Source organism: Haliotis cracherodii, unplaced genomic scaffold (genome assembly GCF_022045235.1).
Source record: "Haliotis cracherodii isolate W230 unplaced genomic scaffold, xgHalCrac1.p SCAF_15, whole genome shotgun sequence".
NCBI lineage: Eukaryota > Metazoa > Mollusca > Gastropoda > Lepetellida > Haliotidae > Haliotis > Haliotis cracherodii.
Genome location: NW_027266270.1, coordinates 36,253,045 through 36,268,114, shown reverse-complemented (window position 1 = coordinate 36,268,114; position 15,070 = coordinate 36,253,045). Strand labels below are relative to the sequence as shown.

The 15,070-nt window shown below is 45.5% G+C and overlaps 1 protein-coding gene across 1 annotated transcript; it reads right to left on the bottom strand.

Moving 5' to 3' along the window:
- Positions 1–545: 545 nt before the first annotated feature.
- Positions 546–1,541, bottom strand: LOC139461674 (histamine H2 receptor-like). The gene has a single exon (XM_071243132.1). It carries the CDS (start codon positions 1,539–1,541, stop codon positions 546–548), a length of 996 nt encoding a protein of 331 aa, XP_071099233.1.
- Between the last annotated feature and the right edge of the window lie 13,529 nt (positions 1,542–15,070).

Genomic DNA, 15,070 nt, shown 5'->3' with positions numbered 1-15,070 from the left:
TTGGGTAGACCTCGGCCGCAACACTGTCACCGCTTCTCCGACAGCCACTGTTTAAACGGTCACATCTTACAACCACTTCAGTCGTACTATAGCTCCTGTACGGGGCCGACATGTAATAGTCTTCGAGACACAACTTGTGTTCCTAACGGAGAAGCTGAACAACTGTTTAATACATGAATCAAATCAGAAATTTCAGTAAATTCTGTAAGTAAAACAACTTTACAAACAAATATCAGGTCCATCCACTCGGTTGTTCAATGGTTGTCCCTGTGTGACAGAGGTTCTACCCATGCATCTAGTATTAACATATGATAAATGAAGAGGAGGTGGATACATGTAAACAGACACTCAGTGTTCTGAACAGTCTCCTGGCAGCTTCTAGGAGTCATAGAATAGGGCCACACCTGAACTCAGGTTAACCTTTTCATGGCCGATGGTCACTAGGTTCCTGCAGGAACCGCCCCGACCATGTGCATCCAGTATGTTCGGTCTATGGGCGGCGGTTGCACACACAAACACACATCTAGATCACCGTTAACACCCACTCACTTGTCGGTTCTCCATGATGTCGCATCAGATCTGTCTGACTGATGACTGATGGTTTTCACGCGAGGTTGTTGATTACGCCGAGCAGACGACCGCGTGCACAGCAGACGACCACACGCGCGACGGAACTCCCGCTTCTGCCATGCGTAAATGAAGGGATTTACAATGCTGTGCGCTACTCCCACGAACACTAGACAGTTGCCCACGAAGGACACTGTGGGGTTAAAGTTGAGCGCCTGCATAAAGGTCGTGACACTGTATGGCAGCCAGCACGCCGTGAAGGCTACTGTGACAATCCCCATCATGACACTCGAGTGGACTTCGATTCGGTGAACCAATACTCTGTTCGTGGGTCGAATCCGCTTCTTTCTGTCCCAAGCCACCTTGAATATTATCCCATACATGATGAAACACGGTATCGTCTGTGACCACGTGGTGAGGGCAGATATGTACAGTTGAGCGGGTGTGACGACCAGTTCGTATATGCAGGCTGAACCGTCGGTCCAGTTGTTGACGCCGATAAAGGGGAGGGCGCCAATAATGACTCCGTACACCCACGGGACGCTGATCATGATGGCGGTGTTTCGGGGGGACATGATGGCATCGTGCTTGAAGGGGGTGGAGATTGCGATAAAGCGGTCGATGGTGCAGAAGGTGACGCTGAGTTGAGACGACAGCGTGAACACTGATATCGTCTGGAACTGTAGTAGACACGAGACAAGATGGCGGCTCATGGCGGGAACGTAGAAGGAAGTGATCTGGTACACCATGACGAGACCCGTGAGAAGATCGGATATTGCAAGGTTGATGATGAACTTGTTGGTGGCGCGCCGCAAGTCCATGTAACGCACAAAGGCGACGATCACCATGAGGTTGCCAAACGACGCGACCACCATCACAACAGCCTGCAATATTGTAAACACTATCACAACAGTTTGGTAGTCAATATGTGGACCGCTGGAGTCGATTCCAGTTGCAATCTCTCGTGTCGCCATTCTCGGACAAGGATATCCATTAACGGCACAAATATGAGGACGTCATATGAAGAAATAGTTAATCTTACAGTGTTCTATTGGTCCCTTTGCCGTCACTCACGTGTATCTATACAAAAGTTCACAGATGAAAAAAATATAATGTCGACTTGCCACAGTTTGTATTCAAATACACACACGGGTCAGAGATACTCGTCGGACAGTTCTCCCATCACATGGCCATCCTTGACCGAACAAAGAGCAAGTTATGACTGATGTGAATCTTCCCCTTATCACTGAGGCTTACTATCTTCTTGTTTGAACATTAAATGTCCATGAAGTATTCTCCATACGGTGAAGGGCGCATTCTGTTGGCGCGTGGTCGACAGAAGTATGGAAGTCCTCTGTGTGCATAAATGATGGACGTACTTATAATTAATCTTCGAAAACAGACATCTGTCAACATCTGAAACAAATATGAACCCCGTTAGACATGATACTGCAAAAATGGTATTGACACCACAGCGTTGCTACACACTATTACATTATTGATTAGACACGTAGGGATGCAAATGATCCTGTTATATGCATTACTCTCCATAGTGAAATCACAAGGACAATGGGCAAACATACTGCAATTCTATTAGTCCTTTGGGATACTTTAACTTTAGCCACACCCCACTCGGTCTAGTTCGATATTGCATCCCTATTTAACCTTTACTAATATCCATGTACGTGTCTGCGAGTTACTAGGGTCTTAGGTTGAAGTTGGTGTGTCTATATCACCAGTGTCTATACCTAATCTCCAGGACCTTACTGTAGGACCTTCATAGGGTGATGCTACCTATCTCTCTTCAACACGTGTCTCGTGACGTGTACCTAATCTCCAGGAACTTACTGTAGGACCTTCATAGGGTGATGCTACCTATCTTTCTTCATCACGTGTCTCGTGACGTGTACCTAATCTCCAGGATCTTACTGGAGGACCTTCATAGGGTGATGCTACCTATCTCTCTTCAACACGTGTCTCGTGACGTGTACCTAATCTCCAGGACCTTACTGTAGGACCTTCATAGGGTGATGGTACCTATCTTTCTTCATCACGTGTCTCGTGACGTGTACCTAATCTCCAGGATCTTACTGTAGGACCTTCATAGGGTGATGCTACCTATCTCTCTTCAACACGTGTCTCGTGACGTGTACCTAATCTCCAGGAACTTACTGTAGGACCTTCATAGGGTGATGCTACCTATCTCTCCTCAACACGTTTCTCGTGACGTGTACCTAATCTCCAGGACCTTACTGTAGGACCTTCATAGGGTGATGCTACCTATCTCTCTTCAACACGTGTCTCGTGACGTGTACCTAATCTCCAGGACCTTACTGTAGGACCTTCATAGGGTGATGGTACCTATCTTTCTTCATCACGTGTCTCGTGACGTGTACCTAATCTCCAGGATCTTACTGTAGGACCTTCATAGGGTGATGCTACCTATCTCTCTTCAACACGTGTCTCGTGACGTGTACCTAATCTCCAGGAACTTACTGTAGGACCTTCATAGGGTGATGCTACCTATCTCTCCTCAACACGTTTCTCGTGACGTGTACCTAATCTCCAGGACCTTACTGTAGGACCTTCATAGGGTGATGGTACCTATCTGTCTTCAACACGTGTCTCGTGACGTGTACCTAATCTCCAGGACCTTACTGTAGGACCTTCATAGGGTGATGCTACCTATCTCTCTTCAACACGTGTCTCGTGACGTGTACCTAATCTCCAGGACCTTACTGTAGGACCTTCATAGGGTGATGGTACCTATCTGTCTTCAACACGTGTCTCGTGACGTGTACCTAATCTCCAGGACCTTACTGTAGGACCTTCATAGGGTGATGCTACCTATCTCTCTTCAACACGTGTCTCGTGACGTGTACCTAATCTCCAGGACCTTACTGTAGGACCTTCATAGGGTGATGCTACCTATCTCTCTTCAACACGTGTCTCGTGACGTGTACCTAATCTCCAGGACCTTACTGTAGGACCTTCATAGGGTGATGCTACCTATCTGTCTTCAACACGTGTCTCGTGACGTGTACCTAATCTCCAGGATCTTACTGTAGGACCTTCATAGGGTGATGCTACCTATCTCTCTTCAACACGTGTCTCGTGACGTGTACCTAATCTCCAGGACCTTACTGTAGGACCTTCATAGGGTGATGCTACCTATCTGTCTTCAACACGTGTCTCGTGACGTGTACCTAATCTCCAGGAACTTACTGTAGGACCTTCATAGGGTGATGCTACCTATCTCTCTTCAACACGTGTCTCGTGACGTGTACCTAATCTCCAGGAACTTACTGTAGGACCTTCATAGGGTGATGCTACCTATCTGTCTTCAACACGTGTCTCGTGACGTGTACCTAATCTCCAGGAACTTACTGTAGGACCTTCATAGGGTGATGCTACCTATCTCTCTTCAACACGTTTCTCGTGTCGTGTACCTAATCTCCAGGAACTTACTGTAGGACCTTCATAGGGTGATGCTACCTATCTCTCTTCAACACGTTTCTCGTGTCGTGTACCTAATCTCCAGGAACTTACTGTAGGACCTTCATAGGGTGATGGTACCTATCTGTCTTCAACACGTGTCTCGTGACGTGTACCTAATCTCCAGGACCTTACTGTAGGACCTTCATAGGGTGATGGTACCTATCTGTCTTCAACACGTGTCTCGTGACGTGTACCTAATCTCCAGGACCTTACTGTAGGACCTTCATAGGGTGATGGTACCTATCTGTCTTCAACACGTGTCTCGTGACGTGTACCTAATCTCCAGGAACTTACTGTAGGACCTTCATAGGGTGATGGTACCTATCTGTCTTCAACACGTGTCTCGTGACGTGTACCTAATCTCCAGGACCTTACTGTAGGACCTTCATAGGGTGATGGTACCTATCTGTCTTCAACACGTGTCTCGTGACGTGTACCTCACCTCCAGGAACCTGCTCTTATAATCCCAGATCGGAAGCGACTTTGGAAATTACTTATCGTGAATAACTATGAAAGACAAGCCCAACCAGGGCTAGTGTCGATATTTTTTACGCACAGCGAATGTGGATTGATACACTTTACGCCTCCTTTAGACTCAGTAATATGCAGAATTAATATGTATATCCAAGGTGATATTTCACTTAAAATCCAATGTAAGATGCGCCTAAAGCTACGTTACCTGGAGTTGTCGGGGATGAACGTGATCATATAGGCTGTGTGACAGTGTAAGTGATAGGGAAGTCCCCTCACTGTCACCTGCTGTGTGATGCCAGACCTGTAACTGTAACACCCTATGGTGTTTGCATGGTTAGAGCTCCACTACAGGACGACAGGCTTGGGCCGCCCCGGTTCTGTCAACACGGCGCTCCCCCTTCTTTATTGCTAACTCCTTATAAAGTTATTCGTTTATCGTAATTTTATTACTTGTAAATACTGTATACAGGAACGGTGTTGACATCTTAGTTCCTAGTTACCACCGTGCCGCATGCCATGCTATATCCGGCCCCAGTTGACGGAATACATGTATATGTATATGATGTATATCTCGTCGGCGTTTGTCAGTTTGCTGAAACCAAACAGTTTAGGCGTCGCAGAGGATCATAATCAAGGTGAATGAACTACCCGACTCTCGAACTAATGAATAATAGCAGCTATTATGATGGGGAATTGTCTTGTGGGGAAAAGTCCATGAGGAGAAGCGTCTGGATCCCGTGATGTCAGTGTATATCTAGGAACCCACAGACAGAAGGCTGGTATTTGTTGTCAGTATATATCTAGGAACCCGCACAGACAGAAGGCAGGCATGTATCAGAGACTTATAGCTGTTACCTCCCAAATCATCACCATATCAGCCGAACTTAAAGTCAGCTCTTCCACGGCAATATCCACGTCTACAACGACTACTACAACGTCCTTCCCTGGCACAATGCATTTACCCTTGGGCCCTGCATCAGCTCAGAGCAAAATTAATCAACGAAGCATACTTCTCACAAATTGTATGGAACAGAAACAACAGTAAAGCACTGCCTTGATGGCTGTGCGGGGTATCCTCATCTGGGAGATTATAATACAGGATTTAAGTGCTAGGTATGTCATTTGTGTAATATAATCCGGCGCTACCCAGCAGCATCAAGAGAAGTCAGCGTTTTATTGAAACCATAGATCATCTCAGGGGAGCGTCTTTGTGTGACCTTTGAGTGCCGACGTCCGTCCCCAACACAATCAGCCCTTATTGGCAGTGGCAGTCAGATAACCAATATCGCGCTGACTGCATCACCCTTCACTGCACTGGTGCGGCAGCTGTTTAGAAGCCGTGTGTTTGCACATGTCATAAACGCATGGCGGACGCTGCGGTGTGTTTGCGGTGATTTACAGGTGTGACAATTAGTGTCATTGCTCAATTGAGGCGTTGGCAGTATTTCCATCAAGTTCCTACTTTAATAATGACTCAACATTCTACGCAAGAATACGATGTCCCAAGGTGCTTCTTGACAGCCATCTCAATCTACCCCCGCTGGTAAATACTTTACCCCATCAGAAAAGTCAGAATTAACTTGATACAGAAGACACTTCTTGATATGTCTTGTTTCAGTTTGACGCAGCCCTCACTTGTTCCTGTGTGTATTGCAGAGTAGAAATATGTTCGTGAATGAGCAGGCAAGACTAGTGATGGATAGTGGCAATGTGTGACATGGATGGTTGGTCTTTATGACAAGACTGGTGATGGATAGTGGCAATGTGTGACATGTATGGTTGGTCTTTATGACAAGACTAGTGATGGATAGTGGCAATTTGTGACATGTATGGTTGGTCTTTATGACAAGACTGGTGATGGATAGTGGCAATGTGTGACTTGTATGGTTGATCTTGGTGACAAGGCTGGTGATCAGATAGTGACAATGTGTGACATGTATGGTTGGTCTTTATGACAAGGCTGGTGATGGATAGTGACAATGTGTGACATGTATGGTTGATCTTTATGACAAGGCTGGTGATGGATAGTGACAATGTGTTACTTGGTGGCAAGGCCGGTGATGGATAGTGACAATGTGTTACTTGGAGGCAAGACCGGTGATGGATAGTGACAATGTGTTACTTGGTGGCAAGGCCGGTGATGGATAGTGACAATGTGTTACTTGGTGGCAAGGCATGGATAGTTTCAACCACTGGTTTGCACTGGTCAGATTCATATATATGTAGGCTGTAACCTGTATTATGGCTGTGACATCAGATATGCACGGTTCTGCTGATTCTCCGACATTTATTGATCACTGAGCATCGAATTCCCAACACAGCACCGTTTAATGTGATCAGAGCGGGATACGATACCTATGTGATTCTAATCAGCGTACATGCCTTGGTTTTGTTCACCAATTAATTTGATCAGGTCGACATAAAAATACAAGTGTGTAGCTCAATATCTTATTTGGATCGGCCAGCTTAGTGGGAACAAGTAACGAGCAGGTCTGTCGAAGACGTGTATGATGTTTAATGTGTTTAACGAGTACAGTGAAGGACTTGTCGTCTTTATAAGGATGAAACACGTTTCTCGGGTATCGGCGCCACACTTTAAATCTGCGAATGAGTCATATTTGTTGCCAATGAAAATAAATAAAATTAACGCATCATATGAAGCATACACTTTGAACCTGACAATGACATGCTTGACAACATACGTTGCATTAAAGAGCCGATTTCAATACGTACCTAGTTGTGTTTTTTATGTTTTGTGGAAAGAAAAACAAACAGTGTTCCGCCTTCATCCTGAGAAATAAAGTTTGTGATATAGACTATACCACCAGATACATTATGTACAATGCATTTTGATAACTTGTCAATAAAGAGGTTATAGGTTACTTGGGTGAGATGTTTACATTTGTATCTTGTTCTTATTGTTCTTATCCGCCAAACAGAGAGCGGCCTGGCACGACTGTTATTGTATTTTCTATCAGTGGATTTTGTGCCGGTTGAATCATTTAGAAGGAACTTATATTTCCTATGGCCAATGTAAACACGTGGTTTTGTTAACATTCCACCAAAGACTATAAACCCCATATGTCATAGATTGTTGTTCATATATTCATTTGAACAACAATTACATGTTACCCTTTTGATACAGTCACCCAGCTGTGAAGAAGGCCGGTGGGGTAGCCCCGTGGTTTAAGGCAGAGGATGTCTACACTAGGTTCAATTCCCCACATATTCCCAATTCCCCACATCCACTGTTGCTGTCCCGCCGGTATACACACGCCTACTCAGTATGAACCACAAGACGAACACACAACCACATCCACTGTTGCTGTCCCGCCGTTATACACACGCCTACTCAGTATGAACAACAAGACGAACACACAACCACATCCACTGTTGCTGTCCCGCCGTTATACACAGGCCTACAGAGTTTGAACAACAAGACGAACACACAACCACATCCACTGTTGCTGTCCCGCCGTTATACACACGCCTACAGAGTTTGAACAACAAGACGAACACACAACCACACCCACTGTTGCTGTCCCGCCGTTATACACACGCCTACTCAGTTTGAACAACAAGACGAACACACAACCACATCCACTGTTGTTGTCCCGCCGTTATACACACGCCTACAGAGTTTGAACAACAAGACGAACACACAACCACATCCACTGTTGCTGTCCCGCCGTTATACACACGCCTACAGAGTTTGAACAACAAGACGAACACACAACCACATCCACTGTTGCTGTCCCGCCGTTATACACACGCCTACAGAGTTTGAACAACAAGACGAACACACAACCACATCCACTGTTGTTGTCCCGCCGTTATACACACGCCTACTCAGTATGAACAACAAGACGAACACACAACCACATCCACTGTTGTTGTCCCGCCGGTATACACACGCCTACTCAGTTTGAACAACAAGTCGAACACACATCCACTGTTGCTGTCCCGCCGTTATACACACGCCTACAGAGTTTGAACAACAAGACGAACACACAACCACATCCACTGTTGCTGTCCCGCCGTTATACACACGCCTACTCAGTTTGAACAACAAGACGAACACACAACCACATCCACTGTTGCTGTCCCGCCGTTATACACACGCCTACTCAGTATGAACAACAAGACGAACACACAACCACATCCACTGTTGCTGTCCCGCCGTTATACACACGCCTACTCAGTTTGAACAACAAGTCGAACACACATCCACTGTTGCTGTCCCACCGTTATACACACGCCTACTCAGTATGAACAACAAGACGAACACACATCCACTGTTGCTGTCCCGCCGTTATACACACGCCTACTCAGTATGAACAACAAGACGAACACACAACCACATCCACTGTTGCTGTCCCGCCGTTATACACACGCCTACTCAGTTTGAACAACAAGACGAACACACAACCACACCCACTGTTGCTGTCCCGCCGTTATACACACGCCTACTCAGTTTGAACAACAAGACGAACACACAACCACACCCACTGTTGCTGTCCCGCCGTTATACACACGCCTACTCAGTATGAACAACAAGACGAACACACAACCACATCCACTGTTGCTGTCCCGCCGTTATACACACGCCTACTCAGTATGAACAACAAGACGAACACACAACCACATCCACTGTTGTTGTCCCGCCGTTATACACACGCCTACTCAGTTTGAACAACAAGTCGAACACACATCCACTGTTGCTGTCCCGCCGTTATACACACGCCTACTCAGTATGAACAACAAGACGAACACACATCCACTGTTGCTGTCCCGCCGTTATACACACGCCTACTCAGTATGAACAACAAGACGAACACACAACCACATCCACTGTTGCTGTCCCGCCGTTATACACACGCCTACTCAGTTTGAACAACAAGACGAACACACAACCACATCCACTGTTGCTGTCCCGCCGTTATACACACGCCTACTCAGTTTGAACAACAAGACGAACACACAACCACATCCACTGTTGCTGTCCCGCCGTTATACACATGCCTACTCAGTATGAACAACAAGACGAACACACAACCACATCCACTGTTGTTGTCCCGCCGTTATACACACGCCTACTCAGTTTGAACAACAAGTCGAACACACATCCACTGTTGCTGTCCCGCCGTTATACACACGCCTACTCAGTATGAACAACAAGACGAAAACACAACCACATCCACTGTTGCTGTCCCGCCGTTATACACACGCCTACTCAGTTTGAACAACAAGACGAACACACAACCACTGTTGCTGTCCCGCCGTTATACACACGCCTACTCAGTTTGAACAACAAGACGAACACACAACCACTGTTGCTGTCCCGCCGGTATACACACGCCTACTCAGTATGAACAACAAGACGAACACACAACCACTGTTGCTGTCCCGCCGTTATACACACGCCTACTCAGTTTGAACAACAAGACGAACACACAACCACTGTTGCTGTCCCGCCGTTATACACACGCCTACTCAGTTTGAACAACAAGACGAACACACAACCACATCCACTGTTGCTGTCCCGCCGTTATACACACGCCTACTCAGTTTGAACAACAAGACGAACACACATCCGCTGTTGCTGTCCCGCCGTTATACACACGCCTACTCAGTTTGAACAACAAGACGAACACACAACCACATTCACTGTTGCTGTCCCGCCGTTATACACACGCCTACTCAGTATGAACAACAAGACGAACACACAACCACACCCACTGTTGCTGTCCCGCCGTTATACACACGCCTACTCAGTTTGAACAACAAGACGAACACACAACCACACCCACTGTTGCTGTCCCGCCGTTATACACACGCCTTCTCAGTTTGAACAACAAGACGAACACACAACCACATCCACTGTTGCTGTCCCGCCGTTATACACACGCCTACTCAGTATGAACAACAAGACGAACACACAACCACACCCACTGTTGCTGTCCCGCCGTTATACACACGCCTACTCAGTTTGAACAACAAGACGAACACACAACCACATCCACTGTTGCTGTCCCGCCGTTATACACACGCCTACTCAGTATGAACAACAAGACGAACACACATCCACTGTTGCTGTCCCGCCGTTATACACACGCCTACTCAGTTTGAACAACAAGACGAACACACAACCACACCCACTGTTGCTGTCCCGCCGTTATACACACGCCTACTCAGTATGAACAACAAGACGAACACACAACCACACCCACTGTTGTTGTCCCGCCGTTATACACACGCCTACTCAGTTTAAACAACAAGACGAACACACAACCACATCTGCTGTTGCTGTCCCGCCGTTATACACACGCCTACTCAGTATGAACAACAAGACGAACACACAACCACATCCACTGTTGCTGTCCCGCCGTTATACACACGCCTACTCAGTATGAACAACAAGACGAACACACAACCACATCCACTGTTGTTGTCCCGCCGTTATACACACGCCTACTCAGTATGAACAACAAGACGAACACACAACCACATCCACTGTTGTTGTCCCGCCGTTATACACACGCCTACACAGTATGAACAACAAGACGAACACACAACCACATCCACTGTTGCTGTCCCGCCGTTATACACACGCCTTCTCAGTTTGAACAACAAGACGAACACACAACCACATTCAATTTGCTATGTTGCACAACTTTTTATATCATTGGGTTCATCTAGAAAAAATGAATTTCTGGAATACCACTTTTTGAAAGTAGCCACCAAACCACATTCGCCTACCTGGTGATGGAAGAGTCGCGAGGTACTGACGACAAACAGCTTCTCTCCTCGCAGTCACCTGTTGCACCGACAACTAGACAATGTCTGGATCATGACAAGTAAGCCACGGAGTGTTTGGGGACACTGTTAATAGTAGCTCTGTAGAACCATAATCTCAATCATCAAATAGGAAGCAACCCACTAGGCACTGACAGAAGTGCAGCCATTCACAGTGACATCATCGCGTGAACTGTCGTGCTCGATATCTAGCATCGTGTTCTCAAATCTGGTTCGGCGTTTTAATGAAGGATTAACACGTGACGGTATGATTGGCACATGGGTAGAATATATGAAGGCCAATCCAGGTGCATCCACTAGCCCTAGCCCCATCTCAGGACATGATTGAAGTATCATATACAGCTGTGTCTGTCAATGGGTACCTGTGAAACTAAACTAAACTTGTGAATTTTACCGACAAAGGATTACCACATACACAGCAATAGCGTAACGACTTTAACACCAATAGTTTAACATGGACTGCAGTTATACAATCTTCTTTTGCGAGTAGGAACACCATTACTTTTGACTCTATCCGAAAAGTAAACCCGTTATTTCATCGGACGATTTAATCATTTCCACCACAATGTCAAAAACGGGCTACATCACCTAAACTTAAAAGGGTCGTCAGTGCAACTAAATACTACTTGTATGAACTATAAAAACCCTTGCAAATATGAACTATTGCCTCACCCTGGTTTATGAACTAGAAAGTCCCTCTAGATATGTGTGAACTATAGCCTTACCCTGGAGGTTTTAACTAAAGCGTTCCTTAGAAGTATGAACTATAGCGTCATTTGGGGTGTATGAACTATAGGTCATTTTGTGTGTATGAACCGCAGCGTCATTTTGGGTGTATGAAGTATAGCGTCATTTTGGGTGGAAAAAAAACCCTGGTGTATGGACTATAGTGTCCTTTTTTGGTTTATGAACTATAGAATCCGCCTGGCTGTATGATGTATAGAGTCCCCCTGACATATGAAATAAATGTACTGAGGGACACCCTTTATTTCTGCTGGGACAGGCCCGTGAAATACGTGGACCCACGTTTAGAACGTCCCTTGTTGTATGCCACTCTGTGTCTGGTTGTTTAAAGACGAGGCCTGCTGACAGCAGCAATTCATTAAAACATCACAATATTGCTTCTCATTCGACTAGAAGCCTAACGGTGTATCGTATATGATGAAGGATTGGTTAAATAGCCCTCGTCAACATTGAGGTCGCATATTTGACTCTGATGAATAGGAAAACGTGCACGCATTGTAACATTACCACTGCCGGGACTGTTAAATCCTTTGGATGTCAATAATACTTCCGTCAAGGTAACAAGGGGGTCGTTTAAACAGTTTCCTGCAATATTTTCGTTTCATTCTTCGTTTTATCTATATTGTACATTGGCACACGGATCATAGTCTTCGTTCAAATGACCTTTCTTCTGCGTCAGTGCCATCGTGGTATTGTTAGAAGTTCTAAGCGTGCAGTATTATAATTATTAGTGCCGTGTAATCCACAGCTATATGACCGCTATCTCGTCCACACGGGCCAGGCAGCAGGTAGACAGTTGTCAGGCAGGCAGTCGGCCATGATAGTAGAAGTCAGCCGTTGTAAGAAAATGTATTTAAATGTTGAGGTGTCTATAGTTCTCATGACAAGCTGTTCTTGAGATATCTAGAGTTCAACACACAAGGTTCTCGTGACACATTGTTCTTGAGATATCTAGGTTTTAACACACAAGGTTCTCATGACACATTGTTCTTGAGATATCTAGAGTTCAACACACAAGGTTCTCATGACACATTGTTCTTGAGATATCTAGGTTTTAACACACAAGGTTCTCATGACACATTGTTCTTGAGATATCTAGATTTTTTAACACACGTAGTTCTCACTCATGACACATTGTTCTTGAGATATCTAGATTTTAACAGATGTAGTTCACATGACACATTGTTCTTGGGCTATCTAGGTGAGGTGAAATGGGATTTAACGTCACGTCCAAGATTATTGCACTTATATAGCGACGTGCATGTACGTGTGTGTGTGTGTGTGGCTGCTTGTACTAGTCCGGACTGATGCCGATTTATAGTGCTAGCTCACTGAGATACCATACCGCAGTTTAACATGAATACCCCATTCAGACACAGTATACTGACTCCGAGCCGACCAGTCTTTGTTTTAGCCCCCTAATGCCGAGGGCCAGACAGGGTAACAACAAGTACCATCTTTAAATGTCTTTTGGTATGACGCGGCCGTGGATCGAACCCCGGACCTACCGCTCTCCGGGAGGACGCTCTACCACTAGACCACGGAGGCGGTCGGGATATCTAGATTTCAACACACAGAGTCTCATAAAACACGACTGATAATGTTCCTGGTATGCAGTTATCATGCCTGGTAATACTCCTGGTACTCTACCTTTCCCTATGCTGTGATTCGAACCCGAAAACGCATGACATTTCGGTATTGATTATAAACTCACTACCAATCTGGCAACCGAGGGTTAATGTGTAGATGCAAAAGTTATGATTTGTGGATTTTTTAAAATATAAATAATCACGTTTTTCTCATGGTCTTCGATTTGTAGTTGTGTCAATGTCTCTGAATGTCAAAGGTGCATTATGTTGGGGAACCTCGGGCCTCCCTGTAGGAGTTAAGGTCACAGACGCCTGTAAAATGTTACCCTGCATTCACGACCATATATTCCTGAAACAAGGACAACTGTTTTCACAGGCATTGGTTGTTAAGCTGTGTATACTAGCCTATTGAGGCACCTGCAAAGCCTGCCAACGATTTTGAGTGGGGTGGCAGGCTGCGGCATCTGAAACATTCATCATTATTTATGTCTGTTCCTGTCAGCAAAGCAATACTAATGGTGCACGCCAGCTGCCTGTCAAGAGTCAATGTGATTTGTGGTGTTTGTTGTCAGCAGCTTGTGATTGAACCTTGTTTTCACGCAGAGGCCAGCTTGACCACCTTCGCCTTGTAAATAGTGAGGACCAGACAAACCTGTAACTGAAAACATGAGCAGTCTTGGGGCCTGATCGAGCTCCACCATCCCAGCACAGAGTCCCCAGCTGCTAGCAGGTGAATGAAACCAGCTCACAAGGACTCAGAAGCTGAGGGGAAGAGCTTCTCAGGGTCCAGCTCCAAAATGACAAATATAGGCAGACCATGAATGGTATTCGGAGATCACAAGCATCTGTCATCTCAACAGCTGAGTTAGCCACTTTATCCCTCTTGGATTGCCTGTAGGTCATATAACCAAATATAATTATGTAGGTAGTAAGATGTTTCTTCTGCAATAGCAACATTACAGCAGACACTGCAAATAACAGTTTGACAGTATAAGCCAATTCATGCCATATGACATATAGACACCTCCCGATCTGTGGCTGCGTTTGATTCTCCAGTCCCGTAAAGACCGGGTTTAGAATGTCTTCAGCAACCCATGCTTGCTGTAAAAGGTGACTAGGCTTGTCAGAAGAGGCGACTATTGGGATCGGTTGGTCACTTAGACCTGGGTTCGATTCCCCACATGGGTACAATGTGTGAAGCCCATTTCTGGTGTCCCCCACTGTGATATTGCTAAAATATTGCAAAAAGCTGCGTTAAAGTATACTTACTCACTCACTCATCCTAAATGTTGCACGATGTTTACTCAATCCTTATTAATATTATCTCTTTATCCCTACATTATTTTAAATATACAACCAGCATCAATCCAACATAGTGTGGC

What these genes read in the sequence shown, in the direction of transcription:
- LOC139461674 (XM_071243132.1), bottom strand. Translation starts at nt 1,541, where the DNA reads ATGGCGACACGAGAGATTGCAACTGGAATCGACTCCAGCGGTCCACAT.